General features: G+C 38.4%; 1 protein-coding gene across 1 annotated transcript in view; it reads right to left on the bottom strand.

Moving 5' to 3' along the window:
- The window catches only part of LOC126273341 (dynein axonemal heavy chain 10), a 1,458,287-nt gene that overhangs the window by 762,683 nt on the left and 668,940 nt on the right, over positions 1-26,664 (bottom strand). Inside the window, exon 105 of the mRNA XM_049976887.1 lies at positions 12,113-12,346. Coding sequence (XP_049832844.1) covers positions 12,113-12,346 — 234 coding nt within the window. The remainder of the gene's footprint in view (positions 1-12,112; positions 12,347-26,664) is intronic.

The raw sequence follows: 26,664 nt of genomic DNA, 5'->3' as shown, positions 1-26,664 counted from the left end.
TAAAGCGGAGTTATTGAACACAGTTTTCCGAAATTTCTTCACCAGGGAAGATGAATGGAATATTCCAGAATTTTAAACATGAACAGCTGCTAGCATGAGTTTCTTAGAAGCAGATACCTTAGGGGTTGCGAAGCAACTCAAATCACTTGATACGGGCAAGTCTTCAGGTCCAGATTGTATACCAATTAGGTTCCTTTCAGATTACGCTGATACAATAGGTCCCTACTTAGCAATCATATACAACCGCTCACTCACCGATAGATCTGTACCTACAGATTGGAAAATTGCGCAGGTCGTACCAGTGTTTAAGAAGGGTAGTAGGAGTAATCCATCGAACTACAGACCTATGTCATTGACGTCGGTTTGCAGTAGGGTTTTGGAGCATATACAGTATTCAAACATTATGAATCACCTCGAAGGGAACAACCTATTGATATGCAATCAGCATGGTTTCAGAAAACATCGTTCTTGTGCAACGCAGCTAACTCTTTATTCGCATGAAGTAATGGCCGCTACAGACAGGGGATCTCAAATTGATTCCGTATTTCCAGATTTCTGGAAAGCTTTTGACACCATTCCTCACAAGCGATGTCTAATCAAGCTGCGGGCCTATGGGGTATCGTCTCAGTTGTGCGACTGGATTTGTGATTTCCTGTCAGGAAGGTCGCAGTTCGTAGTAATAGACGGCAAATCATTGAGTAAAACTGAAGTGATATCAGGTGTTCCCCAGGGAAGTGTCCCGGGACCTCTGCTGTTCCTGATCTATATAAATGACCTGGGTGACAAACTGAGCTGTTCTCTTAGGTTGTTCGCAGATGATGCTGTAATTTACCATCTAGTAAGGTCATACAAAGACCAGTATCAGTTGCAAAGTGATTTTGAAGATTGCTGTATGGTGTGGCAGGTGGCAGTCAACGCTAAATAACGAAAAGTGTGAGGTGATCCACATCAGTTCCAAAAGAAATCCATTGGAATTCGATTACTCAATAAATAGTAAATTCTCAAGGTTGTCAATTCAACTAAGTACCTGGGTGTTAAAATTACGAACAACTTCAGTTGAAAAGACCACATAGATAATATTTTGGGGAAGGTGGGCCAAAGGTTGCGTTTCATTGGCAGGACACTTAGAAGATGCAACAAGTCCATTAAAGAGACAGCTTACACTACACTCGTTCGTCCTCTGTTAGAATATTGCTGCACAGTGTGGGATCCTTACCAGCTGGGATTGACAGAGGGCATCGAAAGGGTGCAAAAAAGGGCAGCTCGTTTTGTATTATCTTGTAATAGGGGAGAAAGTGTGGCTGATATGATACACGAGTGACGATGGAAGTCATTAAAGCAAAGACGTTTTTTGGCGCGGCGAGATCTATTTACGAGATTCCAGTCACCAACTTTCTCTTCCGAATGCAAAAATATTTTGTTGAGCCCAACCTACATAGGTAGGAATGATCATCAAAATGAAATAAGAGAAATAACAGTTCGAACAGAAATGTTTAGGTGTTCATTTTTCCTGCACGCTGTTCGGGAGTGGAATGGCAGAGGGATAGTATGATTGTGGTTAAATGAACCCTCTGCCAAGCACTTAAATGTGAATTGCAGAGTAATCATGTAGATGTAGATGTAGATGCCTCAGTTCCAGTAATGGCCATGAGTTGAGTAGGACGATGACAGTTGAGGATCTGCATTCAACCTGCCTGCAAGCAAAGTGTCACAGAGATGCTTAAACTACTCTATCAGATGCTGTAAGATAGAAGTTCTGCATCACAGTGTAATCTCAGAGTGTTTGCTCCCAGAAGAGTCAACCATATACTGCTTCCTCTTACATATAAACTGTGAAAAGACCATGATGATTAAAGCAGATAAACTTGAGCCCACAAGGTGGCTTACCAGTAGCCACTCTCCTTGTGTATCATTTGTGACTCGGGAAAGAAAGGGTTGAAGTAACAGTGAAACATGAATATCCCTCAGCCACACACTATAAGACTGCTTGCATATAACAGATATAGATTTATAAGTATATAACTAAATGTTTCAGTTGCAGTGTGTTTACAAAAACTGCATCAGACAACTGGCAGTGATGTAAGGAGAGTTAGTTGTAATAAATACAGGGATTCGGGCAGAACATTGTGATATTTCAAGAAGTTATGCGCATGAACTCAGAAGTAAAGGATCAAAAATACATGACCACTGCTCTGAATTCTTTGACTGATGTGGAAAATTTAACTTATCATGCTCTCCCACTCCCCAGGTCCTGAGGAGGTGTTTAAAGTGCAGCCTCTGGGTTTTCCTTAAATGCTATTGATGTGCTTGCATGTCCTGTTCTGCCAACACTCTCAGTGTTGCAGGAATGTTACTTCCATACCTCGGTGAATATAAAAGTTTCAGGTATTTGTCATATTTTCCTTTTTTTCATGCTATTATTTGCAAAAGATCTCATTTCTATATCTTGAACCTTTTATAAAATATGATGATATATGTGACCAGATAATTCCCAATGCACAGGGACAGGATTGGGTGTGCTATGTGCAACCATCCACCAGTTATAAAAACCAATTCAAGAATGAAATGAGATATTGTTCTGCTCTTAGTTTTAAATAAAATTTTGATACCTTATTTTCATTTTGTACACAGCAATGTATGAGCTAAGATCAACTATATGCAAAGTTTACACAATGCATTTTTACCTGTGAAAACTTTTTAAAATTTTGTGCAATACTTTACTTACTTTGATGCATTACAATAATGACAATGATTAATGAAAAGAAATTCAGTCCTTTATCAAGCCAAGATATCAGACTAATATAACAACAAAAACAATCAATTATTGATAAAATTATTTAATTGGGTAGATAAAAAATCTACTCACCAAACGGCAGCATGCATAAAAGACTGTTGTGATATGCAAGCTTTCAGAGCCAGTGGCTCTTTCTTCAGGCACAAGGGTTGAAAGAAAAGGAAGAAGGGTGATGGAAAAGGACTGGAGAGATCTAGGAAAAGGGGTAGATTTTGAGAAAGTCACCCAGAACTGCAGGTGAGGGGAGGCTTACTGTATGGGGTGAGAAGGAAAGATATCAGACTGTAAGACATGCAAAATTCAAATTTTTTCACTGGATAATTTTCTTAAAATCAGATGATACATATTTCACAGTTGCCAGAATTCCAACTCTCAGCACAGGTAGCAGCATTACAAAAGCAGTACAGTGACAACAAAGAAATACTCATAATGGATTGCAGAGAGCATGTCTATAGCAGTCAAAGGGTTAAAGGATTTTTAGCCTCAAAAGAAGTTAATCAGATGATGACTCCAATGTACTAACTATAAGTGACTTCAACAGTGAGAGTAATGCTTAAGAATTGTCAAATTCAGTAGGCCTACTGCACTATAAGAGACCACACGTAGTCTGAACAGTAAACTGAAAAGAAAGAGACATGAAGTTCTATCAAAGCCACAGCTGTGCAATGGAAATCTCTTTTAAGTGTATTCCATGCAGTGTAAGGAGTGTTGGAAGGATGACTACTCAAATGACTGTATTGTGGTATTAGTCTAATCTTGTCCTTGCAGGCACTTTGTAAGTAGCACATATTATATCCCTAAATTAGTAACTTAATATTGAGTCTTGAAATTTTGTAGATGGACTTTTGCAGAATAGTTGACATCCATCCCCAAGTATCTGTCACTTCAAGTTTTTAGTTTTTCAATATCACTCTCCTGTGGGTCAAACAAATCTTCGTCACTAATGTTACTCTTCTTTTATATGTTAGGGTTATTTGGTATAAGCACAACACACCTAAGCAATAATCTAGGATGGGAAGAATGAGTGTTTTGACAGCAGTCTCCTCTGTAGACAGACAGCATTTTCTCAATGTTCTACTAAGGAACCAGAGTCCACCTCCTGCTTTCCCTATGACTGAGCACATGTGATGATTTCATTTTATGTCACTGTAAATTATTAGTTCCAACAGTATTAACTAGGAGAGTATGCTACTCATCACATAAAGGAGGCATTAAGCAGCACACAGGCACATTTAAAATTAGACAAAGTTATCAAACACAATCCTTCTTCACATTTAGAAAAGCTGACACTCATTCTTATACACACACAATTCAAACACCCAAGGCCACTGTCATCTCCAGGTGCTGAGGCCCAACTGAAGTGAGTAGCTTTCTCAGGTGTTTGGGCAGTGGGGCTGCAGAAGAGCCATGTTGTGGGAATTGGACAGGTAGCCAGGCAGTGGTGGGGAAACAGTCTGTTGTAATCCCTACAGGAGTGTGCAGGGACATGCGTTCCTAGTTGCACCATCAGGAGGATGTGATTGGGATGGAGGAGGGGAGGGAAGGGGGGAGGAGAGAAAAAGAGAAGGCAAAAGGACTATGTAGGTACACTGGAGGACAGAAGGCATCTGTGAGGATGGTATGGGAGCAGGGAAGAGGATAATAAGAGGGAAGGAGGAAAGATATGTTGTGGAGAGAGTTCCTACATTCGCAGTTCAAAAAATCTGCTGTTTGTGGGACGAATCCCAGAGGGGTGGGATGTGAATCAGTCACTGAAGTCAATTACATTGTGTTGTGTAGCGTACTTGGGAACTGGGTGGTCCAGCTGTCTCTTGGTTACAGTTTGGTAGTGTCCATTCCTGTGGCCAGACAGCTTGTTAGTGGTATTGTCCATGTAGAATGCTGCAAAATAGTTGCAGCTGAGCTGGTAGATGACACAGCTTTCACAGGTAGGCCTGTCTTTGTTGGAGTAGGAACCACCTGTGATAGGGCTGGAGTTAGTGGTAGTGGGGGGAAGTGGGGGGACATACGGGACAGGTCTGGTGATTAGGTCTTTCACAGAGATATGAACTATTTGGTAAGGTATTAGGAACAGCAGTGGAACAGGGATAGACAAGTATACTGTGCAGTTTGAGTGGTTGGTGGCATACCACTGTGGGAGGGTCGAGGTGGATAGTAGGGAGGACATTTATCATGTAAGAGCATGAGGAGAGATGGTCAAAGCATTGGTGGAGAACATGATTCAGCTGCTCCAGTCCCAGGTGATACCAAGTCATAAGGGGGCAACTATTCTGTGGCCAATCAGTGGGCATGGGACGGATGTTAGGTGACTGGGGAGACAAGTTATGGGAGATTTGTTTCTGGACAAGGTGTGGATAATAATTTCTATCTGTGAAGGCTCAGAAAGACCCTTGAGATATTTTTATAGGGACTGCTCATCATTGCAGGTGCAATGACTTTTGGCTGGCTATGCTGCATGAGTCTTTTTGCTGTGGAATAGGTGACAGCTGTCGAAATAAAGGTGTTATTGGTGGTTGGTAGGTCTGATATAAATGGATGTACTGTTTGTGGCATTCATGACAAGAATGTCAACACTATGGAAGATGGCTTTTGTACTGAGGAGGATGAGGTGAAGCAAATGGCGAACAAGACATTAAGGTTTTGGAGGAATGTGGGTAGGGTGTCCATGTCATGAAGATCATGAAAACATCATTAATGAATCTGAACTGGATGAGGGATATGGGATTCTGGGTGGCTAGGAAGGGTTCCTCTGGATGTTCCATTAATGTGTTGCCACAGGATGGTGCTATGAGGCTGCTCAGTAGCTGCACTACACAGTTGTTTGCAGTGCCTTGAAAGAATAAATAATGAGTTTAGTTCCTTTTGATGCTGTTGGTAGGTGGGATTTCACTAGGCATGGCCTGCACCTCAATTGAAATTGAAGGGTAAATTGGCACGGTTGACAGCAGAATCATTATGGGGGTCTTTGCGAAGTGCCTTGAATATTCACAAGCGTTCTTCAGTGTGCTGTTTCACGCTCATCATGGTCATGGTCATCTCCTGCATTGGGGTCTCCTCCTCTCCACAAAGTGCCAGCTATTATGGTAAAGCCTCCCCCAGGACTCATATGAAATGTACGCTACCACCTTTTTTAAATATATACATCCGGATAGTTATCAGACAATTCAGTGCTTCCTAAGGCCTTGTATGTATGTTTATAGATATCATTCTGTCCTATTTGATAAAAAATTGATATTCACTGCAAAAGCATATGGAATGTTCCAGAAGGATGTGCGTTGCCATAATTATTGGTGGATTGTTGTCATTGATAAAATTATGTACATATACTAAGTTAAGTAAGTAATCAAGAAATTGAAGTAATAAGTCCTTAGAAATAAATAAGAAGAGACTGCTGATATGTTAGCATGAAAAATCAATTCTTCTAATTAACAAAACAGTAATCTAAAAATCCAGTAACAGAAGACCTCACTATTTTGCAAAACAGCTTAAAAGTTATTACCAAGTGATGAATTTTAATTTGTTATTTATTTTTATGTCTTCCTGTGTAATTAATATTCTTTGTAATTACATTCATAATTAAAAATGGTTCAAATGTCTCTGAGCAGTATGGGACTTAACATCTGAGGTCATCAGTCCCCTAGAACTTAGAACTACTTACACCTAACTAACCTCAGGACATCACACACATCCATGCCCGAGGCAGGATTCAAACCTGTGACCGTAGCGGTCGTGCGGTTCCACACTGAAGTGCCTAGAACCGCTTGGCCACTTTGGACAGTATTTATAATTAACCCTCCAATTGTTTACATCTCATAGTTTTCCAATTTCCAGAATTTGAAGCCTTATTTGTGCATTTTATGTACGTAATCAGATAAACCGCAAGCTCTGTACTGCCACTGAATATTAGTAACCAAATACAAACTGTAATTAATTATGCAACTAAAATAATACAAGAGACATTATTGTAATTAAAGTTCAGAATGATTTTCTTATGGAAAACTACGAATATTACTATAAAAGATTGTCATTGAATATCGTATTTTATACCTTATTTGCCTGTAACATCAGTTTCTTTACATTTGTACAAAATTAATAATGCTTTATTTTGGAAGTTATTGTTAAAATTCTATAAAAAGCAATGCAGTGATGCTGCGATAAGTCAATTTTGAAGTTGCTTTTGGAAGTCAAAGAGATCAGTGAAGTCTGTCAGTGTTTTGTTTACATGACGAGCCTCCCTGGGGGCTCTGGTTGGATTCTGTTCTCTGGGGGCCACTTCTCCCTGATGGCTCCACCATCTCTTCCACGGGGAAGAGAAGAGGTGCTTTGTCTTTGGCTGCTGTCTCTGTGACAGCCATCACTTACACAAAGAGATGGCTGTACCATTTCCTCCAAAAGAAAGAGAAATGTGGCATATGGCTGGTGCCTCATAATCCAGCCACACATCACACGACACAGTGCAGCATGTTGCCACCCTGTCAGAAATCTGTAACCTAGTGCAGCTCCTCGTTACCGATGACAACTTGTACAGTATTGATGGTGCCTCCTGGTTCACACGAATAAAGCGGCCGTAGCGGAACATGTTTACCAGGAAGGTGATCATGAAATAAAATTCAGTGAGATGAGCGTCATATCAAAAACCTCGCATTATTATGCACGCTTGTATAGAGAGGCTATCGAGATTGATAAACATCATAATAATTTTAACAGGAAAGACGAAGGTGTTAAACTGGATAAAATTTGGATGTCAGCGTTGCACCGCAAGAGTGACGATCGATTACTTCCAATCGAGAATGTTGGCGTTACCAGAGACAATCTCATAGCCGACGCCACGTGATCAACAGTGGCGCCCTCTGTACTGCCTATATAATCAGCACTTCCTCGAGTTCTCTTCGCAGTTCGCCGCTTTACCTCCGAGGATGTCTCCCGCAGTCGGAGACGAAACGCCAGGAGAGAGTTTTATACTTCGACCACGGCCTATCAGCCCAGAAGTTTTAAGTGAAGAGTGTTCAGAAAGGCCACAAGTCCTTTTCTAAGAGTGCAGCATATGACTTCAGAACCTTGTACATCATCGGTGCTGTCTCCAATGTCCGTGCCTACTCCAGTGTTTCTCAATCATAAGAGAGTGAGTGCTCAACTTGGACCTTCAGGTACTGTATGATACTAGTGACTTCCTTTCACTACATCAGGATTATCTTTACATCATTAATATGAGGGTGGTTTGAAAAGTTCTCAGAATGGAATACAAAAGAAGTACTCACATCACAGAATCTTTTCTTTATTTTTCAGTATAGTCTCCTTGTAGATTAATGCAATTGGTCCAACAATGTTCCAGTGTCTTGATCCCATCTCGAAAATGAGTTTCCTCCAGGGCTGCAAAATAGTTGTCAACTCCGGCTATCAATTCTTCATTTGAAGTTAATCTTCATCTACCAAGAAAAATTTCAGGTTTTGGAAGAGATGGAAGTCTGTCGGAGCCATATCAGATGAATAAGGTGAGTGTAGCAACAATTCATACCTTAGTTCATGTAATTTTGTCATGGTGACGGCACATATGTGCAGGCATGCATCAAGATTCACGGCACTCATCTTGCAGATAATTTTTTCACTCCTAAGTCTTCAGTTAAAATGTGATATACCCTCTCAGACGGCATCTGGCAAGAGTGTAAGCTCTAACGACCAAATTTAAATTCATTTGTCCACTTGGCAACACGTGATTACAAAGGAGCAGAGGCCCCCAGTGTAATCCGGAAATTGGCATGAATGTCCTTTGCTTTTAAAACTTTCTTTACGAAGTACTTAATCACTGCCCGAATCTCAATTTTTTCCATCTTCGCAAACCACTATACGTGAACAACAACAGAGCCATGTCACTGCCACAGTTCTCTTCCAAGAGCACTGACGTGGCATGTGTTTACAGGAAACAGTCCAATGAATATCACATGAACAACTCGTTGTGCTAGTGCTGACCTCTCATGGTGATTCCGAGAACTTTTCAAACCACCCTCATACTAGGAAGATTTCACCATTGTTCATGATATTCTGTGTTTCACTGTAGTAATCCAGCACATTGTTCTAGGTTACTTTGGCACCTTTCTCTGCTTGTGCATGCATCTCCACAGTGGGATAATTTATCAGTAAGATCCAAGAATTGTATCACACAACTTTGTTGCAAGGGTTCCATGTGGTCATACAGCCATGTGGGAAGAGAAGCATAATCACTCTCGGTGTTCACCTCAAAAATAATCTGCTCCATATTAGTATCTGGTTTGGAAAAAGGTACCAGCAACCTTTGTCTAGTTTCGCAATACATTGCTCGATTCTACGGTAGAATTGGGTATTACCAATGTTCTGATAATTCAGTATGCTTGTCTTGAGTTACCAGTCCAGGAAATACCATGCAGATTAGTAGGTGCAATAACACTCGCATAGTGTCATAAGGAGATTAAATGACACTCTATTACCATCATCATGAGACACTAAAAACACAAACAAACTTAAGCCAGACAGCAATATTGGACTGAACAAGCAACTTAAAATGAAGATATAAAACCACACATTTTGTCCCCTAATCTCTGATTTCAGATGCAACATCAAACTCTGCAGGTCATTGTCCCCAGAGATGAAAGAGTATTAACCTACACAGCACAGAATGAAAAGTCCTAAAACAGCACAAAGTTAAAACACACTATATTAAAATATTCAGGTTGTATGAACATAGAACAAACAAGTAGAAGGAAGGGGGAAAAAGTACAAGAGGCACAATTTATGTTATCAAGAATACATGCACCACAATGCAGACATCAATTGTACACTACAGATTTAATGCATGTTAACTATATTCTAGAAAAGAAAATCTAGATATTCTATGGGAGGCAAGGAGTACAATAATGGTAAAGGTAAGGTAAAGTTCCTTGTTCTGGCCCCAAGACAGACCAATCAAGCCAGACCACCCACTGTATAATCCTCTGCCAGTGACATAATTGGACATAGTATGGAGGGACGTGTTGTCAGCACACTATTCTCACAGTGACTGTCAGGTTACTTGACTATGGAACTGCCACTAATTTGATGAGTAGCTCCTCGGTTAGCCTTATGAGTGTGAGTGCACCCTGTACCAGTTCTCCCACCAAGGGAAAATCCCTGGCAGTGTCAAGAATCAAACCTGGGTCCTCTACGTGACAATCAGCCATGCTGATCTTGCAGCTATCCAGGAGGACAAAGAGTACAATAAACACAAAATTAAAAGACAAAGTGTATGGAAAATGAAGAAACAAAACATAAATGCTCAATAAATTATGGCATAAAGAGCTGAAAATGGTTCACTGCAGTTAAGTTCAAGGCATGTGTGGGTAGTTGTCTTGGATATGTGAAGCTCATTTTATGTCAGGTTTAAATTTTGGTCAGTTAGCCTATGAGTCCTGTTTAAATGGATGTTCAGTCATGAAAAATTGAGACACACCTTTCAAATTTCACAAATATTACATATTTTGCATTGAAACTTGTTGTGTATATTTTACAACCTATGCACTTATGTCAATTTAGAAATATATTTTAATATGGTAGTTTTTGAGATAATCTCGTAAATAGTGAGTGACCCATTATCTGTAACACTTATATTGAAATTTGTTCCTTATTCAGTGATCATTATTCACAAAGTGTTTTATCCATTCTCAACCGCTTTCATTGGCTAGCTGTACTACATTATAGTAAGTAAATGCCACTAATTAGTTGTAACATATTTGAGACGTCACATAATTTATGAGTACTCAATATGACATTTCCTGCCTGACTAGAGATAATATATACTTATTAATATATCCATTTTTCAAGGTTTGGTTTCTTGCAATCCACCCCCCCCCCCCCACCCCCCCACCAACGCTAGTCATTTGCAAACTGATGATGGCCTAGTAAGCCAAAGACTGATATGGTTATTGTTGTCTTCAGTTTGAAGACTGTTTTGATGCATCAATAAAATTATCAAGGAAAGGAATAGTTATCACAGAAAGAATAGTTACTGTATTCAGACTTTTTGTCAAATTATGCTGCATATTTCTTCTCTCTCTAATGTGATTCAGTACTGCTTATTAGTTACCCAATCCACCTAGTATTCCTATGTAACAATAAATTTCAAAGGCCTCTATTCATTTGTTTCTGCACTTTTTATGTTCCACATTTCAGCTTCACAGAAATACTTTTAAAAAGACTTCCTAGCACTTTATTTTTACATCAGAATGTTAAAATATTTCTCTTTTTCAGGAAAATATTTCAAGTTGTTGTCATTCTTTATATTATAACCTCTTTGCTTTACCCACTGTTAATTATTTTGCTGCCCAAGTAGCAAAATGTAGTTTCCCCATCAATTCTTAATCTTATACTATATCAGCACCCTCTGATTTAATTCCAATACACCTTGTAGCCCTTGTTTTACATTTATACATGTTCATCCCATTACCTCTTCTCCTCCCCTCCCCCCCCCCCCCCCCCCTAAATTGAAGGAACTATTAATTGTGAAAGCTAGGTAGAGTGAATTTTTATTTTTATATGTCTCTCTTGGCAGTAGAACACCTTGCATTTCTTGGAGGTACTACTTGATTTTGTGTCGATATCTCTGTACTCATCTGATCAGATATCATTTTCTTCCTGCCATTACCTTTTGCTAAAATCTATTATATCAAAATTCAATCCATTCATTTCTGTTTTCAAACTCTCTGACTTACCAATATGACTAAGGAAGCTAAAATTCCATTCTATGACCCATAGAATACCACATATGGATTTTCTTCAGAAGGCACTCCCCCAAGTTGGGCCAACCTGGGCAGCCCATTTTATCTCCTGAATGTTTAACTCAAGAGGATGCTGTCATCACTATACCAAGCAATAGGGATGCCGGTTCTTGGAGATTATATGACTTATAGTTACCCCTTGTTGAGCTGTGTTCCATTACTAGCATGGCATGACCATATTGGCTACTCTTAAAAAGCCAGATCAGTCAATCATGTAGACTATTAACTCTGCAACTGCTTTAAAGCCTGCTGCCCACCTCCCCCCTCACAAGGACTCTGGCATCTCTACAGGTAACATCGCAAATGGTTATGCCTACACTATGGCGATCTGTAATGTTAAAGCATACAGGCAACACTTCTATGATAAATTCCATAGCTTGTTGGAGGCCTATCAGTAACAAACAAACATTGGTGAAACAGAATACAATTTTTTTGCTTTTCACTTGTTAATATGAAACTGTTCTATCAAGAAGGGACAGGAGAGTCCACTAATATCAATAATGATATGAACATGGTATAGAGAATGACAACTTACTTTAACCATGTGTTCTTGAACACAATCTGGTGAACTGCTTCCAAGAATGGAGAGAAGTTCATCATCTGATACAAAATAAAATCGAGAAAATGCATTTCTTTTAGAGTCCAAGAAATCATTGAGTGACTTTTGGCAACGTTCAAGACCAGCACTCAAACCCTGCAGTACAGCCAATCGCCCTTCCACCAGGCAACATTCAATTACAAGTGGTTTCTTCGCTGTTTCAAGCATTATCTGAAACATAGATCCACACAGAGGTAAAACCATAACTAAATTTCTAAATGAGATATAGGCAGATCAATGAATAGCCTTATTTTTATAAACACAATCAGAGGGTGACGTTGACAAACCATATTGCAGAAATAAAAATAAGTTCAGATTGGGGAACCACATAGTGCGCATCCATTCCTATTATTAACCTACATAAATTGATTTTAATTTTATTTCATCCTGTAGGGTTACACTGAGTACAATGAGCATTAATGCAAAATGGGACATATCAAGAATACAGAACATTCAGTATCACATATTTCTTAACATGCAGCAATTCTGCTGAAACTCTCAACTATTAGAGGTGAATTCATAATTATTTTTTTCTGTTCAACATTGCTTGTGCAACAGCACAAGCATGCATGCATATTCGCACATGCATAATTTGTTCTAATTGGGGGGTGTGGATCATAGTGCATTCCTTCCCAGGTTTTGCGGGAGATTTACGATATTTAGCAGACAACAGGCAGCTGGTGCCCAAGTTTGTTTCATTGGGTTCTGTGTTGTGGTCATACTTTAAAGAGATTTAGGTGAAATGATGCCTGTTGACTCAAAAGAATAAATACTGAAATTTAAAGATGATCACGGACACAACAAAGTCCTACGGTATTCCACTTTTAAAGATCATCTGAACAAAACTTTGAGATGCAATGTCCTGAGTGCCAAGAATGGGTCTGGCCAGGCATAAATTAAAAACAAGAAAAAAAGTCATCAGTATTTTTTTCTAAAGAATAATACAAGCCTTGAAGCAGGAAACAGAGAAACAGCAGCCCAGTAATTTAAGAAAAGTGTATGTAAAAACTGTGGGTGAATATTCATGCTTTGGAAACTCAATAGCACAACAATTGAGGATCCTGGCTTCTGAACTACTAACAATATATCTCAGTTGGAGCTCCTCAACTACTAGAAGTTGAAATTCAGGACATAGATGATAGAAAAGAGACAAATTTGTAAATCATGACCTCTGTTGTACTGGAATCTTGGGTCTACGACATTCACCAATTTGATGAGTCCAAGGATGCTAATTTACTATCTTTTATAACTGAATTTGAGTAAACAATTTTTTAAATGAAATTTAACTTGTAAATGGAATGAAGTCTTGTAACAAAAAATTAATGTTACCTACAGGGGTAAAAATTTGATAATCTCTGAATGTACTGTCAGGAAAAAACAATACACCAAATAACCACTAAGAAAATTCCTTAAGTATTTCCTACTTTCAGGTGTAATCACTAAAATGCTTTGGTTTGAAAAACAAAATAAATAGGGCAAACTGATACATGAGCTGTCCATTGCCCTATGCAGAAATTGGATTACGCATAACAGTATCCTGTCAAGAGAAAAAAGTTCTCAGTTTTCCATGCAGGAAAGCAAAACGTTGCTGTGTCAATCTTCTTAAATTTGCCTACAAAACATCACCGTCACTTTGTATTCCTCACATTTCATGTCTCTATCATTTAAGTACAGTTTTACTAACAGCTGCCTCAATGTTTTCAGTTTTCTATTGCATATAATCACAATAAATGCAGAATAAAGTGCTCAGCAAAGAAGTGGATGCACAGTTGACTGTCTAAACAAGGAGGCAAGATGTGAATGCATACAGTCTCCTCTATTACTGATTTTTGCACATGCACTTTGGTTTACAACCATCTGTGCTTACACATGAGAAAAAAGGCATCATGTGACATATCTTAATGATTATATACAACATTATTTACAGATTGTAGTAATTAGGTAATCTTCAAAGCTATAACATCCATTTTCCACTGGATACTCTTTAAACTTGTTTTGAAAGATACTGATTTGTATATCAACCTGTAGGTTTTTGAGTAGATTTCTTCTTAATTTGATGTCTGAGTACCAAAGTTAGTTTCAAGTTAATGTCATATTCTACTTAAACTGGTTCTCACTCTTTTTGTTTCCTATATATTTGAGTTTCTCCAGAGTCTTACTTCCTATGGTCCAAAGGATACACACACACACACACAGCATCCTGAATGGACCAAGATCCACATTGTTTCCTGACTTCCATAAACCATTTGACTCAGTAGCACATATGCACCATTATCAAAATTATGACGGTTTGGGATATCAAGCGAAATTTATTGTCAGAGTGAGGATTTCTTCATAGGGAGGGTGTAGTATGGTACTTTGGATGGAAAGACATCAACAGATGTAGAAGTAGCTTCAGGACTCCTGCAGGGGGTGTGAACATTTTAGTAAGGCAATTTCTAAGAGTAACAATGTTTTTTTTTTTAAATGCTTGCCAATCAACCATTTTTATATTGTGATGTTAGTGTAGTACCAAAAACGGTAGCAACAGTGCACACACTAGGGTAATGTGTTGGTCTCTTGCTATTCACTTTTTATATTACCGATTTTACTGACATTACCAATAATAACCTCACACTTCTCACAGATGATGCAGTTATCTGTAATCCAGTACTGCCTGAAAAAATTGACTCAAATACTCAATCAGACCTCGATAATATTTTAAAGCAGTATAATGATTCGCAGCTTGCATTAAATTCATAATTTTGCACTTACAAAAATGCTTCTGTCAGAGCATAAAAAGGTGAATATGGTCCTATTTCCCCAGAAATGAGAAGAACCAGCTGCCTCAGTCCAAATTCTGCATTCCTTGCCAAAAAATTTGGCACGTGAATATATTTGCATTCTTTGAATGTTCTAAATGATTTTAACCAGTATAATAAATCAAATAAATTTGTCAATTAATTAAGTACCATGCAATGTGGATCCTTGATCTTGACATATGAGAGTCAATGGATTAATTTCATTCACATTTCATATGAAACAAACTCATATCTGCGCCTGAACAAATTCTCCAATCTAATATAGATAGAACTACAGATCAAATAAGTCAATGGCTTCAAAGTAACAGGCTGCTTCTTAATGCAAAAAAGACAACTGGAATAACCTTATATACACCGCCCAAAACATAAATCCATTACTACCAACTATATCACTGGAAAAAAATAATGTTAAACTTGAAAATGAAATAAAATTTTTGGGGGTCACTATTACTGATACGCTCACATGGAAAAGGCACATTGACATTACCAGCACAAAACTTAGTAAGGTATGCTTCATGATTAGATCAATAAGGAACGTCACTAACACAAGTACCCTAACCACAATGTACCATGCACTCTTTCACTCTGTACTTAACTTCGTAGTCATATTCTGGGGCCAAAATTCTGCATCAATTAGATATTCAAACTGCAAAAGAAGATAGTCAGAACAATTATGTTCAAAAAACAAAGAGACACTTGTAAACCATTATTTAAGAAACTAAATATTTTGCCCCTCCCATACCAATACATACTAGAATTATTATTCTTTACCAAAAAAGTATCAACAAAATTAGCAAAAATATGGGTTACCACGATTATGACCTAAGATCAAAAACCACTTTAAGAATACTTCCCCGCTCAACAAAACTGTACAGTGATGGTGTCAAGTGCATGGGAATAAAATTGGCCAACTTTTATACAAGAAATCCAAGAAATAAATAAATTCAAACAGACAGTGAAATCTCTTTTAATAAAAAACTGATTTTATACCATCCAGGAATATTTGGAATCAAAATTGTCTTAGTACATGATAATGTATCAAAGCTGAATGTTATTAAGTCAATTTTGTCACATCATGTAACAATTCTCTGTAAAGCTGTAACTTTAAGTAACATAATTTGTAGGTAATGTAAAATAATCATTTTCCTGTATTCTTGTTTACTGTTTTAGACTCCTGTAAACTGTATATTTGTATTGACTTATCCCATATCAGTTGTACAAGCCATTGTACTGATTTGATCTATGGGACAAATAAATAATAAATAAATAAATAAATAAAGTTCTTTATAGTCCTACTTACTCCCCACTCCTCCTCCTGTCTAAATGCATGTAAGCCCACCATATTTATATCTTTAAACTGATTGTGAATAATAATCTTACTATTGAGTTAAAATGACATATTATATAATGAATGTATACCTTAAATATCACTAACTGCCTGTACAAGTTTGTTAAATCTTTCAGCAACCTAATTCCACTGGGAAGCACAAGTCTGGTGATGTGAAAATTATGGCATATCAGCATGCTATCATACACAATTTGCATCCTTTCTTTTCGAATCTACAGTCTAATTTGTTTGTTATTCACTGACAGATTATTATTACTGTACTTTGCAACATATTTCATTGCATTCTACTACCTTTCAACAGGGTCATCTGTGCATAACCCAAATTATTACTCTTCTATGACATTCTACGTGCCTGGTTCTGTTCAAACAGAATAATAATATTAACACATGGAGAATCAACTACAGTGGGAGTTTGTTCAAATCACATATTAAATTAAAACTAAACACCATCATTTTCACTCCTGTTGCAGCCTTTGATTCCCCCACCTCAGAACTACTGTATTCTGAGGTACAACCCAATCTAGCATTCCATCTCTATTCTGACTACATTTCTTTAGGAAATATCACATCAGTCTCCCCTTGTAGTGAAGCTTCCATACTCAGCATCACTCTCACTGCCACTGCTTATATATGTCTCTCCCACTGTCTCCTATTGGATTTTTGTCCTGATGTCTCTTCCACTATCACTATCTTCATCTACTTCTTTTGCTCTTTCTTACCACTGTCTTCTTCCTTACCACTGTCTCCTTTTCCTTTCACTGTCTCTCTGACCCACTGCCACTGTCTCTGTCCCATTCTTTTTTTTCTCATTGCCACTCTCTCTTCCTTTCTCACTTACAGTCTGCTATCATTCTCTTCAACCACCATTGTCCCCTCTCCACACATCCTTGAGGAATGTTTGCTTGGTATTTTGAGTCCATCACAATCACAGATACTGGAGTGATCAGAATCCACACAGTATGGAACCTTCCAAGGTAGATGGTGTGGTGTGGGAATGTAACTGGCCCCATTTTCATTGATCAGAAACTAAACGTCAACAATATCTGGAAATGCTGCAAGAAGTGGTGTTTGCCTCAATTCTGAATAAAGATCACAGCTTTCCCTCTTACTTTCAACAGGATGGGGCTCCACCACACTATGGAGCACTTGTTTGTCAGTGGTTAGATGGTTTGGATTGGCTGACTTTTTCTGTGGAATAGCTGCTCAGGTCACTTGATCCCACACCAATTAACTTTTATCTGTAGGGTCATTTAAAGCAACTCATATATACAGAGAAAATAAGAACCAGACATAATCTCGAGCAATGCATTGAAGAAGCATGTGGCAGCAATTCTGTGGAAATCCTTCACCAAGTGCAAGACAGCTGGATTCTGCACCTTCACAAGTGAATTGACTGAGTGACACTACATTGAACACATTAAATGACTGTCCCTTACAGAGAACAATCTAGCCTGTAATCCCAAACAAAATGTATTGTAACTTTTGAATCATAACTGCTCCTTAGAATCTGTTTACAGGAATGAACTCATCAGAAAATACTGATGTTATATGATATATAACACTTCCCACTTGCCATTTAAAAAAAACTGACTTAAATTCAAGATGTTCAATTTCAAGATGGTGCCCATGTTCAGTACATTTCATAAAAGATAAACTACATCACACATACCTTACTGGAAAACTCGTATTTGTATTTGTATTTCTTTATTGGTCCTCTAAATCGTGTTTAGTTAGATATTTTGCACAAACGATGTAGGACAAGTCAGATTGGTACAAATATATATATAAAAAAAATAGAAAGAAACTTTCACATGGGAAAAATATATTAAAAACAAAGATTCCAAGATTTACCAAGCAGGAAAGCGCCGGCAGACAGGCACAATGAACAAAACACACAAACACACACACAGAATTACTAGCTTTCGCAACCGATGGTTGCTTCTTCAGGAAGGAGCACACACACACACACACACACACACACACACACACACACACACACACACACACAAGCAGACATATTTAAAGGCAAAGAGTAAGGGCAGAGATGTCAGTCGAGGTGGAAGTACAGAGGCAAAGAAGTTGTTGAAAGACAGGTGAGGTATGAGAGGCGGCAACTTAAAATTAGTGGAGGTTGAGGCCTGGTGGATATCGAGAAGAGAGGATATACTGAAGGGCGAGTTCCCATCTCCTGAGTTCGGATAGGTTGGTGTTGGTGGGAAGTATCCAGATAACTCGGACGGTGTAACACTGTGCCAAGATGTGCTGGCCGTGCATCAAGGCATGTTTAGCCACAGGGTGATCCTCATTACCAACAAACACTGTCTGCCTGTGTCCATTCATGCGAATGGACAGTTTGTTGCTGGTCATTCCCACATAGAAAGCGTCACAGTGCAGGCAGGTCAGTTGGTAAATCACGTGGGTGCTTTCACACGTGGCTCTCCCTTTGATCGTGTACACCTTCTGGGTTACAGGACTGGAGTAGGTGGTGGTGGGAGGGTGCATAGGACAGGTTTTACACCGGGGGGCGGTTGCAAGGGTAGGAGCCAGAGGGTACGGAAGGTGGTTTGGGGATTTCATAAGGATGAACCAAGAGGTTATGAAGGTTAGATGGACGGCGGGAAAGACACTCTTGGTGGAGTGGGGAGGATTTCATGAAGGATGGATCTCATTTCGGGGCAGGATTTTAGGAAGTAGTATCCCTGCTGGAGAGCCACATTCAAGGTCTGATCCAGTCCCGGGAAGTATTCTGTCACAAGTGGGGCACTTTTGGGGTTCTTCTGTGAGAGGTTCTGGGTTTGAGGGGATGAGGAAGTGGCTCTGGTTATCTGCTTCTGTACCAGGTTGGGAGGGTAGTTGCGGGATGCGAAAGCTGTTTTCAGGTTGTTGGTGTAATGGTCGAGAGATTCAGGACTGGAGCAGATTCGTTTGCCATGAAGGCCTAGGCTGTAGGGAAGGGACCGTTTGATATGGAATGGGTGGCAGCTGTCATAATGGAGGTACTGTTGCTTGTTGGTGGGTTTGATGTGGACGGATGTGTGGAGCTGGCCATTGGACAGATGGAGGTCAACGTCTAGGAAAGTGGCATGGGATTTGGAGTAGGACCAGGTGAATCTGATCGAACCAAAGGAGTTGAGGTTGGAGAGGAAATTCTGGAGTTGTGCTTCACTGTGAGTCCAGATCATGAAGATATCATCAATAAATCTGTACCAAACTTTGGGTTGGCAGGCTTGGGTAACCAAGAAGGCTTCCTCTAAGCGACCCATAAATAGGTTGGCATACGAGGGAGCCATCCTGGTACCCATGGCTGTTCCCTTTAATTGTTGGTATGTCTGGCCTTCAAAAGTGAAGAAGTTGTGGGTCAGGATGAAGCTGGCTAAGGTGACGAGGAAAGAGGTTTTAGGTAGGGTGGCAGGTGATCGGCGTGAAAGGAAGTGCTCCATTGCAACAAGGCCCTGGACGTGCGGGATAACCTATTTTTCCCATGTGGAGGTTTCTTTCTATTTTTATATATATATAGTTATTTTGAAAAGATAAATAAATAAAAATTACTCAGTACATGTTGAATATTGTTGACAAAATTAATATAATGAAATAAAATGATATTTGAGCAGTTGCACTACACTTTTCTGGTACTCTAAAAACTCGGAAACAGTATAGAAGCAGTGGTCAAGCACATACTCTTTCAGTCTCACTTTAAACTTTTGTAAATTTTGCATCTGTTTCAAATAGGATGGCATGTGATTGTACAGCTTTATGCCAGTATGATACACTCCTCTCTAACAAATGTTTGTACTTACTGTATTGACATGCAAATAATGCTTCTGCCTAGTATCAAGAGGGTGGTAGTCACAGTTATACTTGAAGATATATCCATCTTTTAAAATACTTCCTTTTGTGAAATTTAGTATTTCATACATATATACTCAAGGAAGAGGCAGTATATTGAGATTTTTAAATATTGGTCTACAGGAGTCTCTGTACTTGCCATGGTTTATTATTCTAACAATCTTTTTCTGTACCCTAAATGTTTTGTTTGTACCTACGGAGTTCCCCCAAAAAGATAATGCCGTACATCAGCAATGACTGAATACTGCCATGGTAAATTGTGATCACTGATGCATGACTTGTATTTTGCGAGAGGATCCTTACTGCATACGTAAGTATGTTTAACTTTTTATTTACATGATGAAGATGTGTCTCCCATTTTAGGTTTTGCTGAATATGTATACCTAAAACTTTTGTGTCGCTCACAGATGACACAGTTTTTCCATAACTTTTAAAAATCGGTCTTGCAGGATGTAGTTTCTGTGAATGGTGGAAATTGACTGTCACTGTTTTTTCATTATTTATTATTAGCTTGTTTGTTCTGAACCATTGTGTTAAATTTCGTATCATACCTGTAGCTGTTTTTTGTAGGCTTTCCTCATCACATGATTTGATTAAGATATTTCTGTCATCTGAAAAAAGTGCTGTTGTCCCTTTAGTTATCTTTTCTGACAAATCATTAACATAAAGAATGAAAAGAATTGGCCCAAGGACTGACCCTTGAGGAACTTCATATGTAGTGTTTTGTGATTACTGTAGAAATTACAAGTTTTGTTTTGTTTTTATGTCTTTGCATTTTATTTGAGTGATCTGTTGACGGTCATGAAGGTATGAACGTATCCACTTGTTTGGCAGACCTCATATTCCATAATTACCTACCTTCTGCAACAGAGTATTAAGATCAATTACATCAAAGGCTTTACTAAGGTCAAGAAATATGACAGACACATGTTGCTTATTATCTACGGCAGTTAGATTTCATTTAAGAAGGCATAAATAGCTGACTGTGTTGACCTACCAGTTCTGAATGCGTGTTGCGCATCTCTTATTTTGTTTTCTTTATGTAGAAAGGCTGTTAGCCTTCTAAGAAATAGTTTTTCAAGAATTCTGCCAAAGCCTGACAATACTGATACAGGTCCACAGTTTGCAGCTTCATGTATGTCCCCTTTCTTGTATAGTGGTGTCACTTTTGCTATTTTCAGATTTTTCGGGAATATACCACTAACGAATGATGAATCGAAAATATCCATTAATGGTTCTACAACAGATGGTACACTTTCTTTGATGATAATATCTGGTATTTCATCAGTACCTGCTGAATACTTATTGGGTAACCTTTTTATAATGACAGATAATTCTTCAGGTGTTGTAGGAGACATGAATAGGGTTCTTGCAAGAATTTTTGTACCTGACTGGAGTATATTATGGTCTGGTTGCAAGTTGTAATGTATGGTAATCAGGTGGTGTGCTACATTAGAAAAGCAATTGTTAAATTTAATAGCCACCACTGTGGGGTTGATTATTTTATCGTTATGAAGTTCTATATTTTTGTGGGCTAATGATGTAGTATCTGTTTCTCTTTTTATGATACTCCAGGTTGCTTTAGTCTTATTCCTGGAATTTTTTATTTGTTTGTCATTTTCCATTTTCTTTGCTTTTGTTATAACTTGTCTACATATTTGTTTACATTGTTTAAAGTACTTGATAAATACAGAATTTGTGGTTTACTTTTAGTATTCATATAAGTTCTTGTTGTGATCCATTTATTTGGTTTGTGTACAGAATTTATAAGTGATGTTTGTTTAGGAAGGGCTATTTAAAAAAAAAATGTTTGTCCATGGCCATAAATTTATCAAACTTGGCATCTGTGTTGTTTGAACTGTAAACATCTGTCCAGATTTCTCTTCTCAAGAGAGAACAAAAGTAATCTATGTTTTCATTATTAAACTTCCTGACAATAGCTCTAGTTTTCTGGGCTTTTGTGTTTCATGGAATAGTTATTGTTAGTATTTGGGCATTGTGATCACTAAACCCAGTGTTTGCAGTCTGTGTGTTGCAGATATATTTATCTGTATTTACAAACACCTTATCTATGGTTGTTGTGGAAGTAGTGGCTATACAAGTTGGGTTAGTTGTAGTTGGTTTTAGGTAAAAGGACTTCAGTAAGTCTTTGATTTCATCTTTAAATTTACTGTGTTTGGAGAAATTAACATTGAAATCTCCACATATGATAATATTTTTTTTGAGGGTGTTGAAATCGTCTAACTTCTCTGCCATATGATTATTAAAAACTTTTTTATCACCATCTGGTGACCTATATACACAGATGATTACAGAATTTCATGTTGGCAATTCTACTATTGAGAATTCACAACGATAAAAATAGTAAAGAGGATTTTGACGTATTTGCCGAAGAAGAAATATGTATAGAATGCTTCAGCTAAGAAGATCCAGTCCAAGGAGTATACAGCTCTCACACAAATTACAGGACACAGTTTTTCATACCATTTATGAGATGTGATACAGATAGGAGGGTTTGTATAAATTTTGACAGTGGTGAGTGCTGTAGATAAAAGCATGATTTACAAGAACAGATAAATCATGATTAACACAAAACACACAGCACACCTTTCAAACAACCCTCACAAACAAGCATGCCTGATTTTTCATTATTTGCAGTTTCCATACAGTTGCTAGGATTTCCTTCGGTGACCTCCAAGGGTGAAGGTGGGACAAGTTCATTCTCACTCAAGTACCTGAGGGGTAGGGATCCTAAGGAAGGGGGGTGGGAAGGGTTTCCTGTCTTTGGGGCTATCTTCTTTCTCTCCCTCGATTCTAGCATCCATATCCATTTTTTCCTTTCTTACTTCTAAAGTGAGGACCTGTTTTTTTCCCCTTTTCCCATATTCACAAACTTTTATCGCTGAAATCCTCCCTTATTTCGGTGGTTACTAAAAACCTAAGTATTATCTTTAGATAAGAAGGCCGAACAATCAGACTACATGACCACACATTCACATATACACAAAAATACACTTCCACACAAACGTTAAATCACATAACAGGAAATCTGTCATTATGTGAGAACCATCAGGTGTTGTAGAGAAAATGTGTGTACATAAGGAAATATGCGCATATATATAGGAAGCTAAGATGGTTCTACATTGAATACACATAAGAAGAGGTGCACATACACAATGGAAAAACTATGAAGTAGTAATGACTAATGGATAAATAACAGAGAGGCATGAGGAAAGAAAGAAAATTAAAATAAGAGCACAATTAGTCATGTTGATCATTAAGAAATCTCTCTGTAATAAGTACTCTGATGAACTGAAGGATAGTGGACATAGTACCTATTGAAAATATAGAAGTTGATAAGTAGAGGAGGACTCTAGGTCGTGAATGATATATTAAAAAATGAATGCGAAGTTTAAAATAGATTTATATCTTTACCGGAAGATACTTAATTATGGTATACATAGAAATGAACTGTGAGGCCTACTCAGAAAGGATAAGGGTGGCATACCCAGCATTCACTAAGTATAAAGGTATGGAAAGAGGAAGTGTTCCCATAAGGTCAACCTACAAGCAAGGAATACATGCTGATTCTAGGAGAAGGGGACAGTATTGTGACAAAAATCACAAATTTTGTAGGGATTATTCTGGGAAGTGTGAATTCTATGAAAGACTAGAATTATTAGGTTTCGTGGAAATAAATGAGTGTCAAAAGAACACTTTCATTTTGTCCAGATTTCCTCCAAGCCTGAAAGAAAGAAAATAGTGCATACTAGGAAAAGGTAGAACAAAAGATAAGAATAGAGAATAGTTTACTCATGTATCATAAACACCTGAAGTTTACGATTGAAAAAAAGGAGAAAAGAGTCCTTAAAATTCCTAAATATCAATAAAACTGACTAAAACCATGAGTAAATGATTATGTCTTAACAACAAAGTAAAATAAGAAAAGAGTAGAGAAACAGTGACTGAAATATTGTTCAAGAGAGGACGGACAAGTGTTATCAAAAGGAAAGATATGTGTATAAACATATGTAGGAAATGTATACTGTTAAGATATGAAATGTTATTATGAGCAATATTGATTCGAGAATTTCTTAGTAAATTCTGGAACCACTCAGCCTTCTACCACCTTGAGCACACGATATTCTGAATCTGAGTGTGGGATGGTAGAATTCTACCTACTGCACCTCACACATTTGTGTGTGTGGATTAGAATCAGTCGCAGGAAGAAAGTAGACACAGCGGTCGGATGGCACCAGCAAGTACCTGTCGGGCAATCCATGGATATTTTACTAAGAGTGTAAGGAAGAACCAAGGAGTTTATATGCAGCTCTGTGATTATTATGTCATTGACTACTGCTATTAAAACAAGAGCAGCTGAAAAAGTACTCTTGTAGACTCTTGACGCAACCTTGTTAGGGGCAAGGTTCATTTTATGATTCATGTTAAGAAAGGTCACGGTATCCAAGCCAACATTCTTTTAACTGTAATTCAATTTGTTTCTAACATCTGACTGTATGAGAGACTTGCAGGAAGTTACATATTCATGTGGAAAGTGAAATTTTTATTGTGTATGGAGGTCAAATACATCATCAGTTGATGAAAAGTAAAGTTTGTATGTCTGCTTATTTCATAAGTAGAAAGAGTCTAAAAATCCCTGTACCTAACGTTATTTGATGCAGAAGAAGTCAGTAGGGGTTCCAGCAGTTTGTATGTCTGCATATTTCATAGAAAGAGTCTAAAAATTGTTGTATCTAGCGTTATTTGACGGAGGCAGAAGTCAAGAGGGTTTCCAGCAGCTGGCTACTCAGTACAGAAGAGTGGCTGCAAATTCTAAGTAAGTCACCACATAAAGAAGTCGAAGGTGGTTTGGGGGAATAAGCCGATATAAACCAGATCCACACTCACACTTTAAGTTGTCAGTGTGTTAGAACACACCCATGGTGTCACTGACTGAAGGAACAGAAATTCGACTGAATCCTAATGTGAGAAACAATTTCGTGGGTTGTATAGTGGGGTTGAGGGGGTGTCTGGCTTTAGGGTAGGGGTGAAAGGATATGCTGTATTGCCTGTGGGCTCATGCTGGGGTGTGATGGGAACAGGATAGTGCTGATAGGTGCAGTGTCAAGAAGCTTGACTGGATCAGGGGTGAGGCATTGAGGAGGGAGAAAGGGTGGGAGAAAGGAGACAAGTGGAGAAAAGCAGTAAGTCTAGTAGGAGAGTTGATGGAACAGAAGATGTGTGTAGAGCTGGAGTGGGAGGAGGGAATGGGATAGTTGGATAGAGGAGAGAGACTAGCAAATGGTTAATAGAACAAAGGATATTTTGTAGGGAGAGTTCCCAACTATGCAGATCAGAAAAGCTCTTGTTGGTAGGAAGAACCCAGATGCCACAGGCTGTGAAGCAATCATTTAAGTGTGGCACATCATGTTGGGCAATTAATTCAGCAAGTGGAGGATCCAGCTGTTTCTTGGACAGAGTTCAGTAGAGGCCCAACATATGAACAGACAGCTTGTTAATTATTATACACTCATTGGAAGTGATACAGTGGTTGCAGCCTATTGTAGCTGCTTTCACAGGATGGAGTATGAGATGCAACCAACAGGACTGGAGAAGGTGGGAGTCTGAGAATGTGTTGTTGTTGCGGTCTTCAATCCTGAGACTGGTTTGATGCAGCTCTCCATGCTACTCTATCCTGTGCAAGTTCTTCATCTGCCAGTACCTACTGCAACCTAAATCCTTCTGAATCTGCAGGTGTATTCATCTCTTGGTCTCAATCTAAGAATTTTAACCTCCACGCTGCCCTCCAATACTAAATTGGTTATCCCTTTATGCCTCAGAACATGTCCTAACAACTCATCCCTTCAAGTTGTGCCACAAATTTCTCTTCTCCCCCATCCTATTCAATACCTGCTCATTAGTTATGTGATCTACCCATCTAATCTTCAGCATTCTTCTGTAGCACCACATTTCAAAAGCTCCTATTCTATTCTTGTCCAAACTATTTATCATCCACGTTTCACTTCCATACATGGCTACACTCCATACAAATACTTTCAGAAACAACTCGATGTTAACAAATTTCTCATCTTCAGAAACACTTTCCCTGCCATTGCCAGTCTAAATTTTATATCCTCTCTACTTTGACCATCATCAATTATTTTGCTCCCCAAATAGAAAAACTCCTTTACTACTTTAAGTGTCTCATTTCCTAATCTAATTCCCTCAGCATCACCTGACTTAATTCGACTACATTCCATTATCCTCGTTTTGCTTTTGTTGATGTTCATCTTATATCCTCCTTTCAAGACACTATCCATTCAGTTCAACTGCTCTTCCAATTCCTTTGCTGTCTCTGACAGGATTACAATGTCATCGGCGAACCTCAATGTTTTTATTTATTCTCCATGGATTTTAATACCTACTCCAAATTTTTCTTTTGTTTCCTTTACTGCTTGCTCAATATACAGATTGAATAACATCGGGGAAAGGCT

The sequence above is a fragment of the Schistocerca gregaria genome, chromosome 5, assembly GCF_023897955.1.
Source record: "Schistocerca gregaria isolate iqSchGreg1 chromosome 5, iqSchGreg1.2, whole genome shotgun sequence".
Classification (NCBI taxonomy): Eukaryota; Metazoa; Arthropoda; class Insecta; order Orthoptera; family Acrididae; genus Schistocerca; species Schistocerca gregaria.
Note: the sequence above shows the minus strand (reverse complement) of the source record. Positions and strands in the feature narration are given on the sequence as shown.